Genomic DNA, 24433 nt, shown 5'->3' on the forward strand with positions numbered 1-24433 from the left:
TAAAGGCACAGCCTGACTCTAGGTCAACATCGGCATATGGTGGCGGAGCATAATGTTGTTCCCATAGGAGCGTTTCCGTGATTTGCCAAGCGAAGCCCGCAAGTTCCTCATAGGAGAACTATGAATGGCCAAAGAGATATGGCCTGAAACGAATGTGGCCCCTTCTCGAAACATGTACGACCTTAGTGGACTCGGTGGCGCGGGCATAAGCAGTTCGAATAAGTTTGTGCGTGGCCTGAACATATTCTCCCAGGCACTCATCCCGGTGTTGCTTTCGGGCGTCCACCTGGCGTCGGATAAGCTAGTCCCAGTCACCCGGCAGGAACTCCGCTTAGACCGCCATCACGAGTTGGCCCAGGGACAGGAACAGAAGCTGCAGGCGCAGATATTTTGCTGCGGTACCTCGAAGAGCAACAGGCAGGACTCGTTCGAGCAAGTCAAGCTCCGAGACACTCGAAACCATCCTGTAAAGGGCCAAGTAATCCAGAAAATCAGTCACCGATTTTCCAGCATCACGGTCACTCAATGTTGGAATGTCCAACGTCAGCTTCTTCGTGTGGTGGGCTGCGCGCGCTCGTGACCCGTGTGTGTGGCGGCGGCGATGTCCGCGAGCCGAGCCGTTAAAGCCTGGCACAACGTAGCCATATGGCCCAAAGGCGACGAGGCCATCGCGTCTTGTCGCTCACCGGCTTCACCAGCTCCAGCTCCCGCCAAAATCGAGACTCCCGGTTGCTGTTCAAAGGCTTCTGAGATTGCCTTCAGTCGAAGAACGCGTCTCCATGGAAAAACTAGACAAACAAGACGCAAAAGTTATGCCCACACAAATAACGCCGAACAAGATTTATTACCCTCAAAATGATCAGAACCCCAGCTAACAAACGAGAAGCCCTGATGCCTATCTTCTGAAAACCACCAGCTGGCCTCACGTTGGGCGCCGAATGTGGGCCGTGGCTTCAGAACCAGTGGTTGGCTGAGACTCTCAGAGACGACAGAGCGTGCAAGAGCCATGCAAAGGACAACCTTTACTGCCCGAAGGCCTAGGCCAACTGCGCTGCTTCCTGGTCGCCGTTCCTCGTGCTCCGGCCTCAGGTTGGCTGCCCGTGGCACGGGCGCATGAGCCAGGCCCAGATGATGATGGCAGCAGGGCGACACAGGCCTGCGTCCCCTTACTTTCAAGTTGACCCATCCCTAAATTTCAAGTTTGCTCACCTCAAATTTCAATTGGCCCACCTCCAAATTTCAAGTTGACACAGCCACGAATTTGAGTTGGCGCACCAAAATTTCACGTTGGCCCATGCCCAAGTGTAGGTTCGACCACTCCAAAATTAGGTTAGCCCATCTCCTAAATTCAAGTTGCTGCACCCCCAAATTTAAGTTCCCACACCTGTAGATTTCAAGTTGGTACACCCCCAAATTTAAGTTCGCACGCCCCTAAGTTTCAAGTTGGTACACTCCTAAAGTTAGGTTAGCCCATGTCCAAATTCCAATGTGGCCAACTTCTAATTTTTATACGGCCTACTCCACAATTTTAATTCGGGCCACCGCCACATTTAAGTTGACCCAACCGAAATTCCAAGTTGGGCCACCCCAAAATATCAGTTGGGCTACGCCTAAATTTCAAGTTAGCTCCACTCCAAATTTCAGTTGGCCCATCTCTAAATCTCAAGTTGACCCAACCACGAATTTGAGTTGGCGCACGAAAATTTCACGTTGACCCACGCCCAAGTGTAGGTTCGATGTCCCCAAAATTAGGATATCACCCCGATAGAGTAGCGGAGGAGTTCACTGACGTTCCTCCGTCGATTCGTGAAAACACTACGGTCGCGCTAATACCTAGGAACATGCACCCCGATCATAATCGCGGTAGAAGGAGGGCAAGGGCGGCCAACCTCCTTAGGCAAATACACAGTGATCAGCGCCAGGTCAGCTTTGTGGATGGCGCTTCTTGTAAGGGACGTCGAGCGTTCACCATCGTCACTGTTGATGGTCGGCAAGGAATCACCAATGCTGCCTCGGTTCGGACGAGGGACTCCGAAATAGCTGAACAAATGGCTATTGCACTAGCCCTGCTGGATAGCTCACGGGATGTCATCTATAGTGATTCAAGATCTGCAGTCAGAGCATTTGAAAAAAGCACCATTTCCAAACAGGCCCTCAGACTTATTGGGGGCAAGGCGATCACGCACCACTCCATTTATTGGTTTCCGGCACATCAGGGTCAGATAAAGGGTGCTCCTCCAAACCTCAACGAGTCAGCTCACTGGGCTGCGCATGAACTTGCCCACCGCGCTACCCTCGACCAACGGCAAGCCGACTCCCCAGAGAACAAGGACACGCCCTCCACCTACAACGAGATTACTAAACACTACTATCTCAGCCGTAGAACTTACTTTCTTCCTCATCCGCCCCTCAATAGAGCTCAGGCATTAACGCTCCGTCAACTACAAACGAATACCTATCCGAATCCGCCGCTCTTACATAAAATATATCCGGATACTTACACCAACGCTACCTGCCACGATTGTGGAGATATAGCCACGTTAGATCATATACTCTGGCGGTGTGCCCGGTCGCGCTCTATCATCGCTGACAGCTCTGCCAGATGGGAGGCGGTACTCCGCAGCCCTCTTCTGGCTGACCAACTCTGGGCTGTCCAGCAGGCCCACGATGCGGCCGAGAGGCTCGGCCTTCCGGTTCCCACGTGTGAGCGGCCCGCTTCGTGAAGACTCACGATCTGCAGGACTTCTTTAAAGTTTCACCATACCATATATAGCGTAAAATGTCACACTTTTTGCATTGTGGACCCGAGTTTGCAGACAAAGATATATCTGATCAATTCTATTTTTGTTTCAATTGTGCCTTGGGGCTTATAAAGCTACCAGTCGTCTACATTTACACTAGTGTAAAAGGTCTTCGCAAATCACACATATTTCTGCAGACACAAGGGATTACGCTTTTTCGCGTGACATATTTTGTTGGAGTACTCGCTACAGAATGCGTACGCATTATAACTAGGTGTAATTTGTTACATAAAAGCCTCAGGCAATGGAAATTTTGTAACGAAGTCGTACCTCATCTCCAGCGGTGACCCATATATGGCTTATTGGGCTGGTTAGGCCGCAGCTCCCGGATGCGCTTCACAATGCACTCGGGCATCACCTCCCTCCGGGAATGGAGCGCCATTTGACCGAGTGGTTCGGGCCCCGGAGCTGAGACTTTGCGGCGCCGGTACTGTGGCTGCTGCCAGAAGCCAATACTCTTCAGGACGCGCCATGCACTCCTATAGAGGCGCCGCCGCTCCTCACTGTTCGCCGGGCCAGGGCTTGAGGCTTTTTTCGGAAGTTTCAGCCGGCGTTGCTGCACTATACAGGGCTCCTGCAAGCAGTGCTCGCACGTGGCCGCCCGGACCTGCAGAAACACGCAAGGCTTCACAATTTCCCATGACATTCCTCATAGCCGTCTGCGCTGTGACGAGTAGTAGTAGCTTGCCGTGCCTTTACCCAAAACGTATTTTGGTGACAATAGCAATAATTCATATTATGCAGATTTCGCTATCATTTGGGAATGAAGTTGAAAATTAAAATTAAATTATGGGGTTTTACGTGCCAAAACCACTTTCTGATTATGAGGCACGCCGTAGCGGAGGAATCCGGAAATTTCGACAACTCGGGGGTTCTTTAACGTGCACTTAAATCTAAGTACACGGCTGCTTCCACATTTCGCCCGCATCGAAATACGGCCGCCGTGGCCGGGATTCGATCCCGCGACCTCGTGCTCAGCAGCCCAACACCATAGCGACTGAGAAACCACGGCGGGTAGGAATGAAATTGAAGCGAAGATTTCGCGAAGCGGGCGATGTAATCTTATAATATTGCCATTCCGGCGTCTTTGGCGTCATAAAAACTGGCGAGCGTGCATGTGCTCTCGCACACCTGTCTTACGCAATGTCACAACTCTGTGCAAACAGGCAATGTATTAGAACTCATACTGCACTGTTTGTAATTTATTTGGTTTAATTGTACTACCTGATTTGTGGCTATGTGCTATAGTATCCAAATCATCGTCGTGAACGCAAAGCGATCCCATCAATGAGGTAGTTGGCACTGCTAAAATAGAACATGCACAATTCTGCCCTAATCTTTGGGAAAAAAAAGCGTGAAAAGTAGGTTTTAATAAAGTAATTGTACTCTTGATCACGTTTACATGTGACAATGAAGATAGTTAGGCATCATTTGATTTATTAATGAGTACTTCTCAAGAAAAAAAAGCCAGTAGGCTACACGCCTATAAAAGCAGTAATTGTTGTAGCGATGCCCTACGTGACACCTATTCGGTAGAGAAGCAGCAGCAGCATCTACAAAGCCAGCAGCCGTGGTCACGAAAGTACGGCAATGTTCACAAAGAAGTTCCAGTTTCGCAGGAAACGTGAAGCACTGGTTGCGATAGCAAATAATTAGAGAGCTATACAAAGTAACGATAGTACTTTTATCGGCCGTAGAAAGGTGTCAACGTTTGCTTACCTAATAAATTAACAATTATGGCATCACGCGCGCAGAGAATAAGATGAAGAAGTTTGACTCGATCACCGCAGTCATTCGCTCTGAAAACGCTGGCTTGAGGAAGAGTGGCAGCAGCAGCGAGCGAATTGCCCTTCGTACTAACACTTCAACGCGAACTAAGCGGCCACAACACAACGCGCACGGATCCATCAGCCCTCGGCCCACCTAGACTATATTAGCCCCGAGAACGTACAGGGGCGCTGCGAGTACCGCTTGCGTGACGTCGGGGCACCGACTCGAGCCTGTCGTCTGCTACCGTTCGGGCGGTGTCCGGGTGCTTTCTGCGGTGTTTTCGTTGGTTCGCCGTCGTTCTCTTTTCTTGTATAATTATGGTGGTCGTCTCATATATATTTTTACGACGTCTTCATTCGCGAAAATTTATTTAAAGAGCTCATTTCTTAGACAACAGTGCAGCTCTCAAAGGCAACGCTACAGTGCCAACCGAAGAAGCGCAGACCAGCCCATTGCGGGTTTTTCATGCACGGATCGACAACCGCAAAAACGTAGCATGTAAGAATCCAATTATGATAACATACCTGCTGCGGTGCAACAAGTATGTCACAAACGCTGACTACCTATGAGTTCTACAACAGTTTGATTTTATTCCGCTAAAACAGGTTTCCTCACCACGAGTGGTTTATGGTATAATATCGAATTTTGGAATTTCTTCAAAGAAACGCTCGGCAGTAACACAAAGACTTAATTAACACTGCAGTTTAGATTCTAAAAGCAACACATGCTTCTTTATCTGCTTCTCAAAATTAGGCGGTTCTTCACGTGTTTAAGTGGCGGTAATTTAAAGTAAAGTTAATGAAGGCTTACACCTATTTGCTGAAAACGAAAAGGAGTGTACTCCTTTTCGTTTTCAGCAAATTTTTTTTTAATATATATTACTTTTTCGTGCTACACGTTCAACTCGACCACTTGTGAAATTTACTGGTGCTTGTTGCTTGAAGAATATACATGACGAATCTCTTTGGCGAACTGACACAGTCTGCTCGGCCCAACTTTCTTAGTGATATGTGCCTTTTGGACTGTATGGTTTCAGTCTGAAAGAAGTCGAAGCGTCAATCATACTATGCGACATGTTGAAAATATCATAATTCCCCGGTGTAGGGTCAAAAACGAAGTGAAATATGTAAGGCTTGTGGTGTTTTCTTTACGAAGGTTTGCGAGGTTTTCCTTTATGTACAAACGAAGCGAATAGTTCTCCGTTTGCATAAATAAACAACGCTCGACCGAGACATGGTAAGGCGAAAGGTGCTTGAATGTTCCTTTTCTAGTCAATCTAAACAGCGCTGTAGTACCTCGAGAATGCTTTAGGCATTCCAATTGGCGCTATAAATGCTTTATGGTTTCAATTCGAAGTTGTAGTGAACTGATGAGTTTCTCGAACAATGGGTGCCTCGACATACCGACAGTCGGATACTACCGTTGCGTGAGGGTTGTGCCATATTGTCCGTAAAGGCTACTGAGGGCCACGATGAAACATTTTATCGCTTGCAGTTCATTGGCTCTCGATCTTAACCACGAAACTTGTCTCTCAAGTGATTCCTACTATGGCATTTGTGAATTAACTATGTAAATACTCTACATGACACGCCGTCGTGTTAGCAGCCATGAACAATTCGTTTTTGGAAGCCTGTTTCAGAGAGGGCTTGTGAAACTAGCAGCAAACTTTTTCATAAGAAATAGTAATGCATAGCCATTTATTATTGCGTAAAAAAAATGAGCTAGGCGCGCATTAATGCGCGCCTAACTCATTTTTTTTACGCAATAATAAATGGCCATGCTTGACTAGAACGACTAACCAGAGCAATAAGAATCATGATGCCAGCTTCGCTGGGCGGTGTCTTTCTAAAACAGATAACATTTTGACGCAAATACCAAGATTTTTATTCCATGTAAAATGGAATGTCTCTCATACCTAAATACTAAGGGAGTGTTAAGTGTTTAGCGAAGCATCATACACAACTTCGCGTGTTGAATTTGCAGACATTATTTTTACGCAAAATTTATCGACAGACACGGCGCCTATATGCATTGTAAAACCAGTAGACCCCTTCAACACTACGTAGGTTGCGATATCCAAGCCGCAATTTTTCTCGACTCACGCGCTTTTGAAGAAGAACTGCGGTTCAGGCATGGCAGCAGAAAGAAGCCGACATACCCTTGAATAAGCACGGCTCGAGCCACCCATACACCAGGCGTACACGAAGGGAACGAGCACGCGCGACAGCAGAGCGAGCCGCGGCTAGCGGCGTCCTGGCCGTGACGTCACTCGTGAGCGGGCGCCACTCCAAATTTTCGCTGCTAACACTGACCGCAGATCGCTTACAAGACAGATACTGCGTTGTTGCGCCCAGCCGGGCATACACAACCGCTGCTGGAGTAGAACGCCCCCTGCTGCCTTGGGCGCGATAGAAGTCGACGTTTCCTGCCCGCCTTTCTTACTTGCACGCGCAAGTTCAAGCGACCACTAATGCAAAGTGAACGAGTGAAGAAATTAGGTGAACCTCTCAAACTAAGGAACAGCGCGAAAGACGAGGACGCAGAAGAGGCGCCCAACAACCCCACGCATCCCTAAGTATGGTTGGTATATGCCCATTCTGTGTTCTCGTCTTTTGGCGCTGTTCCGTAATTTGCACGCTTTCACTTGCACCAACAGCACACGGCGAGCGGCCGCTTTATCGCACTTGGACTTTATACGGAACACCCCGGCGACGGTGTAAATGGGCATTGTGTGCCAATGTAGCAGTTACGGTTGCTACATGGGTAGGTGTGAGCGTAGTTGAAAACTTGTTCACATCATGACGCAAAGCGGCGCTACGATCAGTATAACGGTTTAGATGCGGGCCACGTCGGCTGTGCTGTTTAGACGAGAAGCGTGTTTCATGGTGTCGGTGCCTCTGACTTTAGCTTTCATGTACGCGTTATAACATTGTTTTGAGCAGTGTTGACAATGGGGAACTTGTTACTGTTGTCTTGTCCGAAAAGAGGAAATGATGAAGTCATTTCTAGTTTGCCCCCTTTTGTATATATAAGGATGCGGCAACGGCGACAAAATATTGTTGAAATTCAGCGCAGTTTTCCATATGACAGTCCTTGTCCTTCGCACTGTACGTCGTTTTTACCATGAATTACCAACTAGCCCAAGCAGCCACCCTTGGTCACACTTATTAGTATAAACGCGGCGCCGCAGCCCATTGCATTAAAGACGTAGATGCATTTTTAACGAGATAGCGTTAAGGAGCTCGTGTCGCAGAAATGCCGGTGTCGTCGGCGTTGGCCGTGAACGAAGAATGGCGGAAGGCAATTCATAAATAAAAACAACTTGCAAGATTGGCTGGGTGGGAATCGAACCAAGGTCCTCGGAGTGCGAGACGGAGACGCTACCACTCAGCCACGAGTTTTTTTTCTTTATTGAATCGCTTGACACAGAGTTTACGAGATCAGAAGAACAGATGAAGAAAATCATAGTACCGAGAACCGTCAGCTGTTTGCTGACTACAAGTCATCAGTATTTCGGCATCTGTAACAACATTTCTAACCTTGGAACCCACTCTGGTACATACGACTGCACCTTCTGCACTTCGACAAAATGGGACACCGATTCGCAAAAATATTCACGAACTGGTCTAGCGTCGATGTCCGCATTGTGTACAGCAGTTCGAGTTTGCTATATCCTGTGCACGCCAAGGAGCACAACCAGATCTAAAGGCACACCAGCGTCGTTTTCGACCGTGAGATAACGGATTCCATGCGGACTTAATGGCAACTCTTTTTTTAAGGTTATCTGTAAGATGTCCCAGAAGAACACTCCACCCCAGCAATCTAAACACACATGCTCAATTGTCTCTGGTTTTTTTGCATAACAAACAATGAGTACCCCACGGAACAAATAAACATTTTCCTTGTAACCATGTTTTAACGGCTGAGGTTCCTGTGTGCAGCTTAAAAAAAAAAGGTTTTAATCCCTGGCGCCACTAGCATATTTTAACGCGTTCCAAAATATCTTTTGCTTTGCCTGCACAATATAATTCCCGGTACAATGGCACACGAAATAACACATCGACAAGGTCCTTGTACAGTTTCTTACGTGACACATTAGTCAAATATTGCAAAGAAAAACGCACCGATAAGAAGAGGGAAAGATGACACCACTTCTTTTAGATATCCCCGTAGTGGCCCTTGCTGACACACCGAAGACACAACAAACTCCGGTAGCATATTACCCAGCCTCAGTTGAATCATAATTCTGAGAAGAGTATCATCTACATCTCTGAGAAAAACAAATCGACTGAGGAGTTGTCCCATACAGATGCACTAAACCAAGCCCACCATCACTCCCTCTTCTAAACAGATTTGGTCTGCTCATTTTTTTCCATAGAGAGTTCCAGATAAAGACTACTAACACTCTGTGCATTTTTTGTACATCTAACCTGCTGCAATGCAAAACTTGCATTACATACCATAGCTTGCTTACGAGAAATAGGTTGCACGTCGTGCCCCGTGCGAAAATCGACTTATCCCATCCTTTCCACGTTTGTGCATTTTCACGTAACAATTCTGTTTGTTTTTTCCAATAAGGCTCGTTGTCAGAGTAGTACTGCAGGGGCACTCCTAAGTATTTTGTCGGTGTTGCCATTTAATGTTCAAAAACATCCTTGGTGCGACGTCCCATTCCCCATCCCAAAACCCAACGCACTTGTCCTAGTTTACTGCACTAACATTGCTTGACAGAAACTTTTAACAGCATTGACAGTGTGAATTATACTTTCATGATCAACACAGAAAACTGCAATGTCATCAGCCTAAGCAAGAAGGCTTACCTCGGCTTGATGTAATTGAAATCCTCATATCGCGTTGTTCCTAATTACGCTTAGACAAAAGGGCTCAGTATATATGCAAAAAAGAAGCGGTGATAACGGGCACCCTTGTCTGACTGAGCGCTGCACTGGTATGTATTCCACTACTGATGATTATTATCAACCTCGTCGTACATCCAGCGTAAGCCATCCGCACATCTTCGCTGATTACATTGCCTACATTCACATATTCAAGTTGTGATAAAAGCAGATCGTGCGGCACGCGGTCGAATGCCTTCTCAAGGTCAACTTGCAGCACAGCGACATTGAGTTGCATTGCGTCACATCATTCAAGGATTTATCGTGCTATGTGTATATTTGTTATAATTCTCCTTCCCTTTTATTCCGCACGTTTGATGTGGACCGACGATATCATTCATTACTGTCTGCAACGTGTTAGCCAATACTTTCATTAATATTTTATAGTATATATTTGTCAGGTTAATCGGTCTATACGATGTGACACTACGTAATTTGATTGGGTCTTCAGTTTTTGGTATTAGGACCGTGTGTGCTGACAAAAAGGACGGCAGTAGATGTTTGTTCGCGTAAGCCTCGCTATATACTTCAGTCAAAACAGGCGCGATAACACCCTTAAACGCCTTGTACAATGCAGCGCCGAAGCCATCCGGTCCCGGTGATTTTCCATTATTTAAATGGTCAATCGCATTCTTAACTTCCTCCACTGTTATGGGCACTTCTCATATTTTCTTAGTTTCGTCATCTAATGTTGGCATCAATGACATGAAGTCTTTTTTAAATCTATCAGTGTCGACTTGGCTACCAGAAAACAATACTTTGTAATATTCCAAAAAAGAACTTGCTATTGTTTCTTTGTTGGTAGACAGTGACCCGTTATGCTCTGTTGCTGTTATCATGTTGCCAAGGCACGTTTTGTTGGCATTTCTCCTGTGCACCAGTTTTTAGATCTGGCTCAAATCAGTGCTCCATTGTATCCCTCTTGGTGTATCACCTGAACTTTTTGCTTTATGCTTTTTATGTCTTCTAAGAAATAACCGGGTTGTATACTTCCCGCTTCCAATTATTCCTTCAGATTCCATCTAAGACAGGACCCGAATTCTTTTTTCGCGTGACTTAAAACACTGGCCTTTTCAAGTGCTTTCAATTTAATTGTTTGCTTACAAACTTCCCATTTATGTCCCCAACTATCTAAGTTTTCAGTTGTTTTATCTGTAGCCTTGAGAAACTGCTTACAAAACTCGTCGTCTTTCAGCAAGTTTGCATTAAATTTCCAGAGATCCTAGGAAATTTCTTTGTTATTTGTTTCTTCTTTTCCAACACGGAAAGACACCAAACAATGAACACTAAACGCAACAGGTGTAACTCGATAATCTCGACACGACTGAATCAGTTCAGCCGACACGTACACTCTGTCAAGTCTAGCATGGCTCGCACCCTGAAAGTGGGTAGAGGTGACCGCTTTTCCGCCGCAAAGACATTCACCCACGTCTTCTAGATGAAATTCTGCAATCAAATCTTTCAAAACAGCAGTACTTGCATCATTGTGTTTCCCACTGGTTTTGTCACGTTCCGCACAGACACAATTGAAATCTCCCGCCAGGATTAGTCAACGCTCGCATTTCAACTACGTCTCAATTTCTTCAAAAAAAATAGCTTTTGCTCTTGAGCCTGACTTGGTGCATAAACACAAATTATTCGCCAATTTTCCGTTAACAGGGAAAAGTCAGATACAATGAAACGGCCTGACTCACAGTAAGTCACCGACTGCAGTAAAGCACCAAGGCTTTGCCAAATTGACAAAATGCACCCCGAAGACCTCCTTACCGCATGGGCAGCACAAACGTTATTGCGTCTCGCGAAAGGACGCACTATACGCTCTGTCTGATCCCCTCTCTCCACTTTGGTGAATGGTTACAATATCAAAATCGTGCTCCGTTACGAGGCGGTAAGGTTGGTTTTGCCGTCTCTTGGAACTAAGCCCTCGGACGTTAAGTGCTGCAATATTTATGGACCTCTCTAAGGACTCCATATTGGCGAGTGACATCAGACCGAGCCTACGGCACTTCCCTCACAGAACTTGCCTTATAGCATCACACAGTCCAGTCGACGGTCAGGGCGTCAACTTTCCGCCGCCTCGTGTAAGCGACGCCGACCGCTGATGCAGAGTGCGTCGATGTTTTTCTGGTCACGAAACTCCGCCGTCACGCTATGGGAGAGGTTCATATGCTGCTCAAAGGTGCCGCGACGAGGCGCCACTGTGCCACAGAGGGTAAAGCCCCTCAATCTCCCAAAGTAGCGCCATTCACTTCCCTTCTCCGCTCGGCGCGGCCGCGATGGTGGCGCCGCCGGTGGTGGGCCTGCCGTAGCAGACGACGGCTAACACGCTACGGGAGGAAATCCGCGGAAAAGTTCGTTCGAGTCCTGCGGAGCATTTTTAACGCGATAGCGTTAAGGAGCTCGTGTCGCAGAAAAGCCGGTGTCGTCGGCGTCGGCGTTTGCGGCGTTGACCGTGAGCGATAAATCACCGCAGGCCCTTCAAAAATAAAAAGCAACTTCCAAGATTGGCCCGGTGGGAATCGAACCAGGGTCTCCGGAGTGTGAGACGGAGACGCTACCACTCAGCCACGAGTTCGATGCTTCCAAGCGGTGCAAACGCGCCTCTAGTGAATGCGGTGTTGCCTTCGAAACGAGCCGTGGAAAGTTATACTGCGGTGTATATCGGTAATTATGAACATGTAACGTACAGAAGTCACAATTACACGAGTTGCGAAGTGCGTTTCCGCTGCATTTCTTCTGCGCTTTCCGCACACGCAGAGCCATCTTGCGGCAAACGCAGAAGACCCCCTCCTCTCAATGTACGGCGCTGCCCCGACAGGAGGCGCGCCGCGCGCGCATTGGGACCGCTGCCAGGCGCGTCGCGGGACTCCCTCTCCCCTGATGACGCTTCGCCATCCTCCCGGTTTAGATTACTATCTATCTCTCTGCCCGTGCCGATCGCGACGTTTGGCTGGCGTAGATCGTTTCGCCTCCGAGACACCGAGTTCTTTGGTTCGTTCCGTTCGCTCAGGCGCACGTTTCGTTGCCGCGCCGAACGCTGCGTTGCTCGACGCTCACCGCGTGATAGGTGGGCGCTAAGTCCGATGCGGGGCGCATCGTAAGTGATTGCTGTGCCGTAGCGCATTGTCTTATACCCCTTGGCGGGTCGACGGGAACGCTGTCGCGTCCCACTCTTGAAGGCGAAGCTTAAGCGTCCTCCAATTTTTTCAATCTAGATCTTGCTTTGTCAGTCGGTAACTGGCCTTAAGAATGTCGTGTCGGATTTGCGGAAGAAATAGAGAAAAGCACCATTATTCAAGGCGTATTTATGGCGTAAAGCGCGCGCACGTTGAAAGTTCGTGTTGCTGAAACACGACACAAGCACGCGGTGTGCTCAGACACGCGAGTAATTACCAGAGTTTCAGGTTTTGACAGCGCGAAAGTATGTGCACGTGGTTTCGTAGGTTAATTTACGCACCTGCAGGATGCTTTTGTTCGGCCGGCGCGGGAGCGATTCCGACTGTCTGCGGTCAGCAATGCCTGGCAGCAGGGCCGTTTCTGTTCCGCGCCTTTTACAGATTTACGTAGCTCATGCACAGGTTGTGGTGGCCATGAGGAACGTTTTCACACATAGGCGGTATAGATAATTTGAACAACGTACCAGCATATGAAATCGTTATTTATTTATTACAATGCAAATGGTTAGAATTTGACAGAAAAAAGAAGAAGGAACTTGATGGGACAACTGGAAAGAGGTTCAGAAAATAATTATCCCCCTCCCGTCATTGGCACCAGCAACACTTTGGTTGAAGTGCTAATTTTATCTCTGTATACTACGTGCGTCTGTATTCTTTTGCGTTGTAAGTTTTCACAAGGAAGCAGTGTTGCGTTAACTGGAACAGTCAAGGCACACAAGACAGAAAAAAAGTTGATTCTTGGGTTTTACATCCCAACACCACGATCTCATAAGGCACGCCATAATGGGGGCTCCGGATTAATTTTTTTCCAGCTGGGGTTCTTTGACGCGCCCCCAGTGCACTGGACACGGGCCCGTTTTGACACGGGCGTCAAAAGAAGAGGTTGGAGGAGCCGTGGCACTTCACAAAGCCGCGCGTTCTTTGCCACTTGCTCGAAGTCAGCCCGCCCGATCTTGTGAATCCACACTTTTCTTCGTTTTGCGTTGCGCCCGGCGGATGGTAAAGCAAAAAGCTTTTTGCCGTCACTGGGTCTGTTGTGGCAACCGTAGGCGCAGCATCACGGCATCGCAATTAAGCACTCGGCCCTAACACATTGTATAAAACTACCGCGCTCCTTCAAGCCGCCTGCCGTACTTTCGTCGCACAGGCCCAAGAATGGGGGTCGCAGCGCGCTGGAAAGAAAAGATATACAAAAGCGCGGCGCCTGCTCTGCGCCGGAAAGAAAAAATATAGAAAGGCGCGGGGCCTGCTTTCACGTGACACAGATTGGCCAATGGGGGAGCGGAGGAAGCTGGGGCGACAGGAAGAGTGGAGGAGGAAGCGCCTGGGTGAGCGGGGTGGCGGAAAGATCTAAGAATGGCGCTACTTTTGGAAAATTGAGGGGCTTTAACAGAGGGCATCGTTCGCGTACTGAAAAGCGTGTGCAGTACGAGGCGAGCTGAGTGATCAGGTGCCTTATGTAGTACATGTGGTACGCTATTTTTCGAGTGCTGGGCTATTTAGTCGAAGTGGTGGGGTGGGACAACGATGCCAAACACGTGTTGCATGTAACAGCTGAAGAAGTAGGATGGTGGTATCTCTAACAAGCCATTAAAAAAAATTGCTGTATTTGTGATGTGGCTACTTGTGTTCGTTTAGAGAGTTGTTTTGCCATGTGTTATGAAATGCTTATGCTTTACACTTTCTTGTTTATAGAAGCAATCGATTATGCATTCTGTATATATTGCGATTCGTTTGCTGGTGTTTGTTTCCTGCCCCCAATGCATATATCTCCCGTTGGATGTTATTTCTTTGTGCTTATTATATCAATGTCATGCTTTTAACAAACTTCTTGCATTGTGAATGGTGGACCATTCGTGACCGGACGCCTCTGTGGTGTCTGTATTTCGCTCCACTTATTTTGCATGATAAATAAATGATCATGCTTGTATGTTGTTTTTGCACCAACACGTTCTATTTCTTTTCTTAATCATTTATAAAGTTTTTAACATATTGTAAATAGTTGCGCATTAAGGACCAAAATACCTAGTCTCGTCGTTTCTGTGTCGAAACCATGGGCAGCGTGAATAAGTGCTGGGCTTACTGACCTTTCTAAACTGCTCGCTAAGGCAATTGCCTAATTACAGTACAGCTAGTTTCAACTGTGCAGGTCCTAACACTTCACGTTCGCCTTAATCCGTTGCTAAAAGCCGCACCGAAGACATTTAGTAGCGAAGTTTGTCTTGCAATAATCCTACCTAAATCTCAATCAGAAATGGCATCGCTTTGCAGAGAAATCTTAAGGGCACGGATAAGCTCAATTTCCTTTTTTTTGTCATTAAGTATTCTACGGCAGCAGCCCTTTGCAATAACAATTTAATTATTTTGATCTCCTTATATGATACTGCCCACAGTCAGAGTCCTTCTCTGCCACAGTTTAACAGAAAGTGAACAGCTGTGCTCGGCGAACAATCTGGCGCTATGCGCAACGGAGAGTTGGCGCTTACTTACGGGTAAGCGGGGGTGCACAGCCCATATGTTTGCATCTGGTGATAAGTGGCACAACTGGCGCTTTGTTGCGAATGCGCGGTGTTTTTTCCGGCAAATATTAAAAACCCAGCCCACCGAAGCGTTGAGGCGAACGGCGATGATGAAGAAATCTGGACCGAGACCGCCCGGCCATGTACAGCGGACGCATTTTGACGGGGGCTAAATGCAAAACACCCATTATTTAAATTTAGGTGCATTTTAAATACATTTAGTAGCGAAGTTTGCCTTGCATTAATCCTACCTAAATATCTTTCATAAATGGCATCGCTTTGCAGGTCTTTAAGTGCATTTAAAGACATTTAGTAGCGAAGTTTGTCTTGCATTAATCCTTGTTAGATACAGGACCTTTTCCTGAGCCTCCTTCGAGTTCACCAGACCACATCGAATCGCGCCACAGCTAATTAAAGAGCGGAGAAGCACGTATACCACATTCCCGAAGCGCGGCACGTGCAAACGAGTTGGCGTCCCCCACCTCGTGTGCGGCAGGTGGAGCTATTCACTGCTTGACTCTTCCCGAAAGTGAAGCGAGAGCCTCGCACTGTTCCAGGTAAAGTGGGTCCCGAAGCAAGACGGGTGTAAAGCACCGTGAAGCCCTGGCAGCAAACCCACCATCCGCCTATTGTGACGGCGCATTGCACGCAGGGAAGGCAATAGCGCAAAGAGAAGTAAATCCTCGGACAATTGGGGTCCAAGGAGCGACCCTCTCCGCCGGGTGTGACACACTCGCACGGGCTCCTACCATTGGCCGAAAATGACGACACTTGAACGGGCTCGCCGATTGGCCGAAAATGGCGTCACCTGAGCGGGCTCGCTATTGGCCGAACGTGACGTGAATTCGAGACACCGAAAGGCTGAAACGCCAGAGACCGGGAGCGGCGAGAGAGCATTCCTGGAGGATTCCTTGATTCATCTCTTTCGAGCTTCTTGCCACGGGCCGCAGCGTCCGAGTTGCTGACGGCTTGTAATGACTCTATGAATGTTAATTTCTTGGTCGTCTCACTGTAAATAAACCTCCAGTTTTTCATCCCGACGTCCTCAACTCTTACATCCTACCTAAATCTCATTCAGACATTTATTTACGTTTATTTAAATTTGGGTGCATTTTAAAGGATCTCAGGTGGTCAAAATTAATCCTGAGTCCCCCACTACGGCGTGCCGGGTATCGCGGTTCTGGCCCTTAAAATCTCATATTTTCTAAATTTTTATTGGTCTGAGACCGCCGCAAGCTCCATGTTATGAGCGGCTTTTTTTTCGTCCCGGGCGCTCATATCATCGCAGAGGACGCGCTCAGGCAGTAATTTAAGCATATTCAATGTTAAATATAGTTACGTGAAACTAAAGCGACGGTTCAGGAAGTTGAGAAAGCTAGAATACCGAGGCTGCCCCACACACAACCACAGCGGTAGCGGCGTTCGCATGCCCTCTCATGTACGGTTGCGCCTCTAGCGGCGGGCGCTGGCTCTATATGAAACTGGTGCGGCTGTTTCGTGACCAGAAAAAAAATGGAAAAATGGACTCTGGCTGATGGCTGGTGGCCACACGAGGCTTTTTGGTTCCAGGCTATGTCCCACGCCTCTCCGTTGCTCATAGCCGCGTGTTTCGAGAACCCGTGCTTGCTTTGTTGAGTCGGCGCTTCGTAGGTGTTGCCTCGGCGTCCATTGCAGCCTCGTCCGTAGAATCACTGCCTTCGAGCCTCGCAATGGCCTCGCTTACTGGTCTTGAGTTCAGCTGTTTTCCCACCACTCCCGGACAGACGTATGCCATCTTCGGCTGGTCGTTTCTGAGCGCTCTGGAGCGCTTTCGCGAGCGGCGTTGTCTTCGGCTGGTCGAAAGAGGACACGCGCACTGGGTTCGGCAGGTTCTTCTCGATTGCTCTCCTCCATCTTGGAGCGCTCTGAGACGCTCCGAGCACTGTCGTCGGAGCAGTCGTCGAGAGTCATCCGAGCGTCGCGTCGCTGCTGTTGGCGACTGCCCACCGTAACCTCGGCAACCTAGGCCACTGCATGCTGGCGCCTCGACGAACGCTCGTCCCGCCGGCGCGTCCGCCGGTTCTCCCGGCAGCGCCGGAGCTTTGGATAAACGGAACATCAGACGTTGGAACCAGTAGTAACGCGGGCTCGCATCTGCCATTTCCTCCTCCGAGAGCGAGTCGCACGCTTAGCTTGCCTCTACCTCTGAGCTCGAGGAACGCCGGATCTGCCCGAGTCTGCTTCGGGGGTTGGAGGCGACTAGTCGAAGATACCATTAGTGGCAGCTGCTTTCCCAAAAAAACTGGCTGTGGCTTAGATAAGGTTAAGCCCAGGATGCGAAGCATACTAGCCTTTATTTTAACTCGACAGCGTTAAGGAGCTCGTGTCGCAGAAAAGCCGGTGTCGTCGGCGTCGGCTCAGGCGTGCGGCGCTTGCTCAGGCGCACATTTCGTTGTCGCGCCGAACGCTGCGTTGCTCGACGCTCACCGCGTCCGATGCGGGGCGCGTAGTCGCTGCGCCGTAGCAAAGCCACCTAGAAACAGACTCTGTAACACGCCGCAACCTTCGCTTCTCATTCCAACGAGCAGCTCTGTTTCCAGGAGGCATCTCATCTCGTGAGTGTCTAGCAGAGGCAAGCGCTGCTGCTTATATACCGCCACGACGCTCCGAGCGACGGCGCGAGTTGGAGCCCCGTTTCTCCTCTGTCGTGACGTCACGGTGTCACGTGGTATTGAAGGCGACACCGCCGCGCCTGAGGAGCTGGGTTGAGCTCTAGTATTATGCTTCGCATAAAAGTTGGTTTCAGCAGGGCGTTCTGCCGAATCCTTTTCCTACTTTCCTGTCCAAGCGTCTTCCACAGTGGCGTCTCCCGCCCGAGCGTCTGCAGCGCTGTTCTCTTGCGAGTCTGCATAGCTGGTGGACGCCGCCACGGCGGCCGCATCGCTGATAGACGCCACCACCCGAGCCCACTCTCCGCTTCCTCTTCGTCCATGTGCATCTCGCTCCGGTCTACTTCACCGCCTACGCTTGCAACTCTGGCGTACGAGCGAGTACAATTAGCCTGCTCGTGCCCGACCGCTCGGCCAGCAGCGCACCAGGGCACTCGGCATTCACGTCGTATGTGTCCAGTATTGTGACAACGGAGGTATAACGGGGCATGTCCAGGCACAACCACTAGCCCAGTGCCGCTACCAAGACGCATCTGATGTGGGATGCGGTCTGGTGTGACACCTTCGCGCACCAAAAGACGCACTAGACGAGTCGTTGACTCGGCGCCCTCAAAGTCCTCGGCCTTCCACCGATCACTGATGACTTCCTTTATCTCGCCATACTCTCGGAAGGCTCGCCGAATAGTCTCGGAGGTGACGTCGAACGCGACCCAGTGTAGCTTAATCCTGAGTTCTTGCTGCGCTGGATCAATGACGTGGCATGGCCGGTTCTTCACCAGTAGCGGTCCGGCGTCTAGCAGCCTGTGCTTTGCGTTATCTGTCTTCATGTTCAGCAGCCACACCTGCGACATTTGCTCTGCACCAATTCCACCTACTTCCTGAATTACTCCAGCATCCTTTAAGGGCTTCCGGAAGTCGTCGATTCTATAAGGGCGCCCAGTGACGTTGCAGTACAATACAACTGCGCGCATTTTTCCTTCACCTGTTGGTAACGGAGGCAAGATGACACGGCAATCCTTGGGCAACGCAGAACACGGGTTACCACGGCCAACGTCGGCCGCTTTCGCAGCTCTCGAAGAGCCTTCCATTCTGCTTCTGTACTGCACGCCGTCCAGAAGCAGAATGACTCAGCCACGAGTTCGATGCTTCAAAGCGGGACAAAAGCGCCTGTAGTGAATGCGGTGTTGCCTTAGACACGTGGCGTAGTAAGGTATACTACGGCTATATCGGTAATTATGCGCATGTAAATTGCAGAAGTCGCAGTTAAACGCGTAGCGACGTAGGTTTCCGCTACATTTCTTCTGAGCTTGGCGCGCACACAGATACCTCTTGTGGCAAACACAAAAGACCCGCTCCTCGCAATGTACGGCGCGGCCCGGACAGGTGGCGTGCCACTCACCCGCGCGACGCGGCTCCTCTTTGAGCGCACAGCGCGATTTCTAGGTGCAGCGTCCGATGCGCGACGCCTCTGACGTGTCGCTGCGCCGTAGCGCGTCTGGTGGAAAAGCGTCCCCTGCGATGTCTTCTGTGCTGCTGGGGAGGAGTCATGCGTCTGCGTGGAGCTCTCAAGCAAGATAGAGGACGATCCCATCGAGGCGTCAGCGCAATCATGGCGTCCGCCTTCATGGCGCGTCGCGGCCCGGCTGTCCGTGCCGATGACGACGTTTGGCTCGCGTAGATCGTTTCTCCCTCCGAGACACCAAGTTCTTTGGTTCGTTCCAATTGCTCAGGTGCACGTTTCTTCTTTGTGTGACTGAAGAGCATGCCGAGCGAAAGAGTGGGCGGTGCGAACCGGGTGCGATAACGCTGTCACGTTCCACTCTTGAAGGGGAAGCTTAAGCGTCCTCCACTTTTTTCCATGCGTAATGAAGTACTGCAATGGTGTTGTATGGTATATGAACACGTGTGTACGCGATATTTAGCGAGTTATAATGTTTCAATTTCGAGAAATCCAGCTATACTGTTTTATTGCTCCCTCACTTACGGTATTTAAATGGTTACGAGAAGAATTGTGTAGGGATGTGCATATGGTGCACTGTTTGGTAGCAATAAAATAAAGCAATACATATTGAGCTAGATTCATGAATGTATTTAAAAGAAAAGGTCACGTAAGTAGACTGAGTATACACCAACAGAAAGAGCCTAGCGCCAGCACGGGCACAACGTGCATCCACCACGTCGGCGTACGTATATATATATATATTAGACGCCTGTTTCGGATGTTTCCTGTTCTCCCTGTTGCTTTCGTACGTCATGTTCTTGGCCTTGACAGGAACGTAAAGGCGCGTAATTGAACAGAACATCGCAACATCCTTTCTGAGTACTTTGTTGTGTTGCTCACAGTCGATGAAATGAGAAGGATTCCTCTGCAGAAAGGACGCAAAGTCGGCGCTGTTATTGCTTCGTAGCTCATTTAAACTGAACCAGCATGACGGGATCTTCTAGCGATGCTTTACTGCTTCAGAACGGAGCAACAGCCCTGGCCTACTCATGTGCAGCGTAAGCGACGACTCGGGAGGATCGAGCTGATTCTGTTGAATTCAGTAATACCCCTGAGCAATAGGAGCAGTTGGTTCTTTACAGGAACCTCCTTGCTGCATAGATTGTTATATAGAATATCAGGCTAGAGTCACTTTTTCCTGTAGAAGCTCGGCGGTTCTCGATGTCGCAGGCGCTCACCTCATGTGCGACTTGCGAATTTCCAACATCATCGACGTATGCTTTCCGGTACATCGCTTGCTCATTAACGTCACCTATACTAAGCAAGCTACTGAGAGGCAAGAGGTGACCACTTTCGCTGTCGGGAGACCCTAGCTGCCAGATTCGTAAGTTTCAGCGCGTTGATAGATATCAAAACTGTACAGGCGTGGCATGCTCAATTGCTCCCTGACATTTACCTCAGCACGCCGAGTAATTGTTCCTTAGTGTCTTAACTCAATCTTGAAAGTCATCGGGTACACGAAGCCGAGTTTGGATGTCCCCTTTTTTTTCTTCTTTTTTTTCCTTTTTTCTGCTTCTATTTCTTTTCTTTTCTCCCCGCGTGCCCACTCTCACGCTCTTGTCCCGTCGTCTTGAGAATGAAGCTCACAGACGTCGGACGACAGCGCTTGTTTCCTCTTGTAATCTCTCTCTTTAAAACCAGCCGCCAGCGACAACACCCGCACGTGACGTCACTGCACTAACCCTTTAGAACTAACACGCCGAGGATGACGAGGCCGCCATTGACGAAGATAGGTCCTCGTATCGAAACGTTGGCCAGCCTGTCTGAGGCACTTCATCCCTGTTTACAAACTTTATACCACAGTGTGCTATTCCATCTCTCAGCCCCTTTCTTGTTTTTGGACATAATCCAAGAGACTGAGTATGCTGGACCATAGATTTACCCGAAGGCCTTCTGCCGTGCTTGCGCTCATAAAGCCATTTTTCTCGGTTGTGCCAAGAGTTTAGACTCTTCGAGCAGCTATTTATTCGTGTCAGGAAATAAAACGCTCATTTGTGAGTGCGCCTGCGTGGTTGTCCTCTGTAGTCTTCCTTCGTCCGTTGTTTTATATGACGCCTTCGTTGTAAACATGTATAACCTACTCGTCCACCAGCAGGTGCTCAGTGAGTTCAAACTGTTCGTATGGAAATACACAAAATAGCGCATGCCTCATTTTTCCTTGTTCATGTTCAATTCGTAGTCTGATAAGGTTCGTTCCTTGTAAGTAAACGAACTTTGATAGTCACCAGTACTAATCTTGTTTTAACTGTGTTTGCATAGTATTTGCTTTGTTCATGCTAATTTGGTACTGTGGCCCACGACTACGATAGGCTGCGCTATGAATAAATAAAGATCATCAAGTGAAAAATCTCCGTTGAAAATATTTCGCTACTTCTGAGGGCGTAACCACTGCATTGCATAAATTAAGTTTGAAATTACTGATATTGGCACATGAACTCATCCTTTTTTCCGATGCCTGCTCTGCACCCGCGAACAACCTAGAGTTATCGCTCAGGGCAAAAGGTACCTGCATGATTTGGAACTGGAAGGTTGGTAATTCTAGCGGATTGTTGTGTTTGCCGAAGTGTGTGTAATCAGTTTGTATGCGTGACACGAATTGTGTAATACTTTCTCAAAGTCCCGCTGGCACAAGCGGTTATGCGGGAACGTTCGGCGAGTCATGCATCAGTGCCCACGAGTTTGACCCGCAGATCAGATTTAGGCGATCGCCTATACTGCGCATGCGAATATCGTTGCAATTCGAGTGTAACTTGCTTTTGTGAGCACAGGCTCACACGATAAAGAAGGTTAGTTTTGTGATTCACAGTTGTTACTGTGTTCATCACATCCACTACAAGGTGAGGATGTAATTGAAGTACCCGCTGCCAAACACCGGCGCGCAGTTTTGCTGAAAGACAAACCGAATACAACCAGCCGTGACATCGGCGGGACGGCCTTTCGGTGTGAGAGCTAACAGTGTTCACCTCAATTATGGAGCTTCCCATTTACCTCGCAAGACATAAATAAGCATGGCGGTTCGGTAAAGTTGGTGCAACAAATAATATAGTAATAATATGAAATAATATTATTATTAATAAAAATAATAGAAATAACTTGTAATACTAAGCTGGACAGTGATTTGGCGCATTTAAGTAGTTAGCGGGTGTATTATGCGGAACAGGAGTACTTGAAATCTTGAAATATTTTTCGAAAAAATTATAGCAATTACACCAGTATTAAATTACGTCGCATTACAAATCTCCTGGCGCAAAAAAATTGGAGTGAAGTTTCGATTCGTGAACGCGGCTCACAAGCAATCGTATTGGTGTCATTAATGCATAACTGCGATTGTATGGGCACTCCACGCGCATTTCTATCGCCGTTGTGGCCGCTATGTTCCGTGTAAAGTGCAAGGGCGACAAGGTGGTCCCCGCGCGCAGTGCACCGTGCGAGAGTGCAAGCGTGCGACGGTGGGCCGACGATGGCGGTTCAATCTCGCGCGCACAAGGGAGGAAAACGGGAAGGAAGCGCAAATAATGCGAATAAGAGAATAATTAGTCAGGCCCAAGATGGCTCTCTAGGGCAGCCATAATCTAGTTGACGGGCCCTTAGTAGCAGCAGCCACGGCGAAATTGACCGCTAATGTTGGCAGCCTGCATGTCCAAAGGAAAACAATAGCAGTCATGTTGGAGCCACAGTCGAGGTTTACTTGCCGCTAAAGGCGAATACATGCAGCCTAGCAATGACAAAAACACACTGTCGGCTCGCTTTACTCCATCGCAATGTCACTGTTAATTTCAATAAGCCATTTGAGCAAATAAGAGCAATGCAAACAGAGCGACATGCCCCTGTTAGACGGCTTACTTCCACGTAGGTGTGCTCCCCCTGCTGTTCTTTCCATCCTGTTGAGATGAATAATGCCTATGTGAGAAGGCCGAAAATACTCTATTGAGCAGCCACCATCGAGCATGATGGGCCCTGTGATAAAATAACAGTAGTTGGGGCACGCTTGAAAGGCACCATTAGCAGTCTCCATTGCAAAGCGCAATCGTGCGAGCCATTGTACGTGAAACAACAGTAACCAACGCAAAATTAACAGCCACTATTAGCAGCTTGAACGCAAAATAAAATTAATGTGGTCGCATTCTTTATTTTGGTTGCGTACTCATGCAGGTAATGCGAATAAGAGAACAATTATCAAACATTATTAGCTTAGTGAGGGGAAAGATACTCATTCGGGTAGCTGTTAATAGCAGTAGCCGAGGGCACGCTTATAAGGCACCGTTAGTAGCCTGCACTTCGAAGCGCAGTCATGCGTTTCCATTATAGCTGAAACAGCGGTAGTCAGCGCAAAATTTACAGCCACTGTCGTCAGTTTGCATGCCAAAGCATCATTATGTGGTTGCACTGTTTATTTTGGTTATCTGGCTCAGGCAAGTAATGCGAATAAGAGAACAATTATGAAACATCATAAGCTTAGTGAGGCATAACATGCTCGTTGTGGTAGATATTATTAGCAGTAGTCGAGGGCACGCTCGAAAGGCACCGTTAGCAGTCTGGACTTCAAATTGCAGTCATACCGTAGACATTGTTTAATTTAGAAGCGTAGACTGTTGGGCCAGTTGGTGCAAGATATAATGTCGTTGAGGGGAAATACGGGCGGGAAGAAACTAAGTGGACAGACCAGACGCTCTATCCTTTTCACTCCGTTTCTTCGCGCCCGTATTTCCGGTAAATGACACTACATCACTTTAATTTCTTTATCTGACTTGGCAAGTCCCACGCATGCAAGCACAATTATTCACCCTGAGTAGCTGTGCTAGCATTGTTCGTGCTAAAAAAATGCTGAGTAAAGTTGAATGTGTTTTATTGAAGCAATTTTTTTATTCACAAGCTGTCGGCATATCGACGGCCGGATTCAGACAATGACATTGGGGAAGTAACAAATGGTGAAAGTTGAAATGCTCTTAGTGCACTGCTTTGCTGGGCTTCATACAATAGAAGATGTCTTTGTAACAATAAAAGCGCCCGACAGGAAATGACACCCCACTGCACTATGTTATTCGTGTTGAAAATGTGTACAAGCACATGTGACTGGCAGCGAGACCGTCGGTTTAAGCGCGGGCTACATGGAGCGAATTGTC

General features: G+C 48.3%; 1 protein-coding gene across 1 annotated transcript in view; it reads right to left on the reverse strand.

The window, feature by feature from the left end:
• Positions 1–24433, reverse strand: part of LOC135919058 (uncharacterized) — a 210220-nt gene that overhangs the window by 29374 nt on the left and 156413 nt on the right. Inside the window, exon 13 of the mRNA XM_065452799.2 lies at positions 3072–3408. Within this exon, the coding sequence (XP_065308871.2) occupies positions 3073–3408 (336 nt within the window). The 3' untranslated portion in view covers position 3072. The remainder of the gene's footprint in view (positions 1–3071; positions 3409–24433) is intronic.

This window comes from Dermacentor albipictus, unplaced genomic scaffold, assembly GCF_038994185.2.
Source record: "Dermacentor albipictus isolate Rhodes 1998 colony unplaced genomic scaffold, USDA_Dalb.pri_finalv2 scaffold_15, whole genome shotgun sequence".
In the NCBI taxonomy this organism is placed as follows: domain Eukaryota; kingdom Metazoa; phylum Arthropoda; class Arachnida; order Ixodida; family Ixodidae; genus Dermacentor; species Dermacentor albipictus.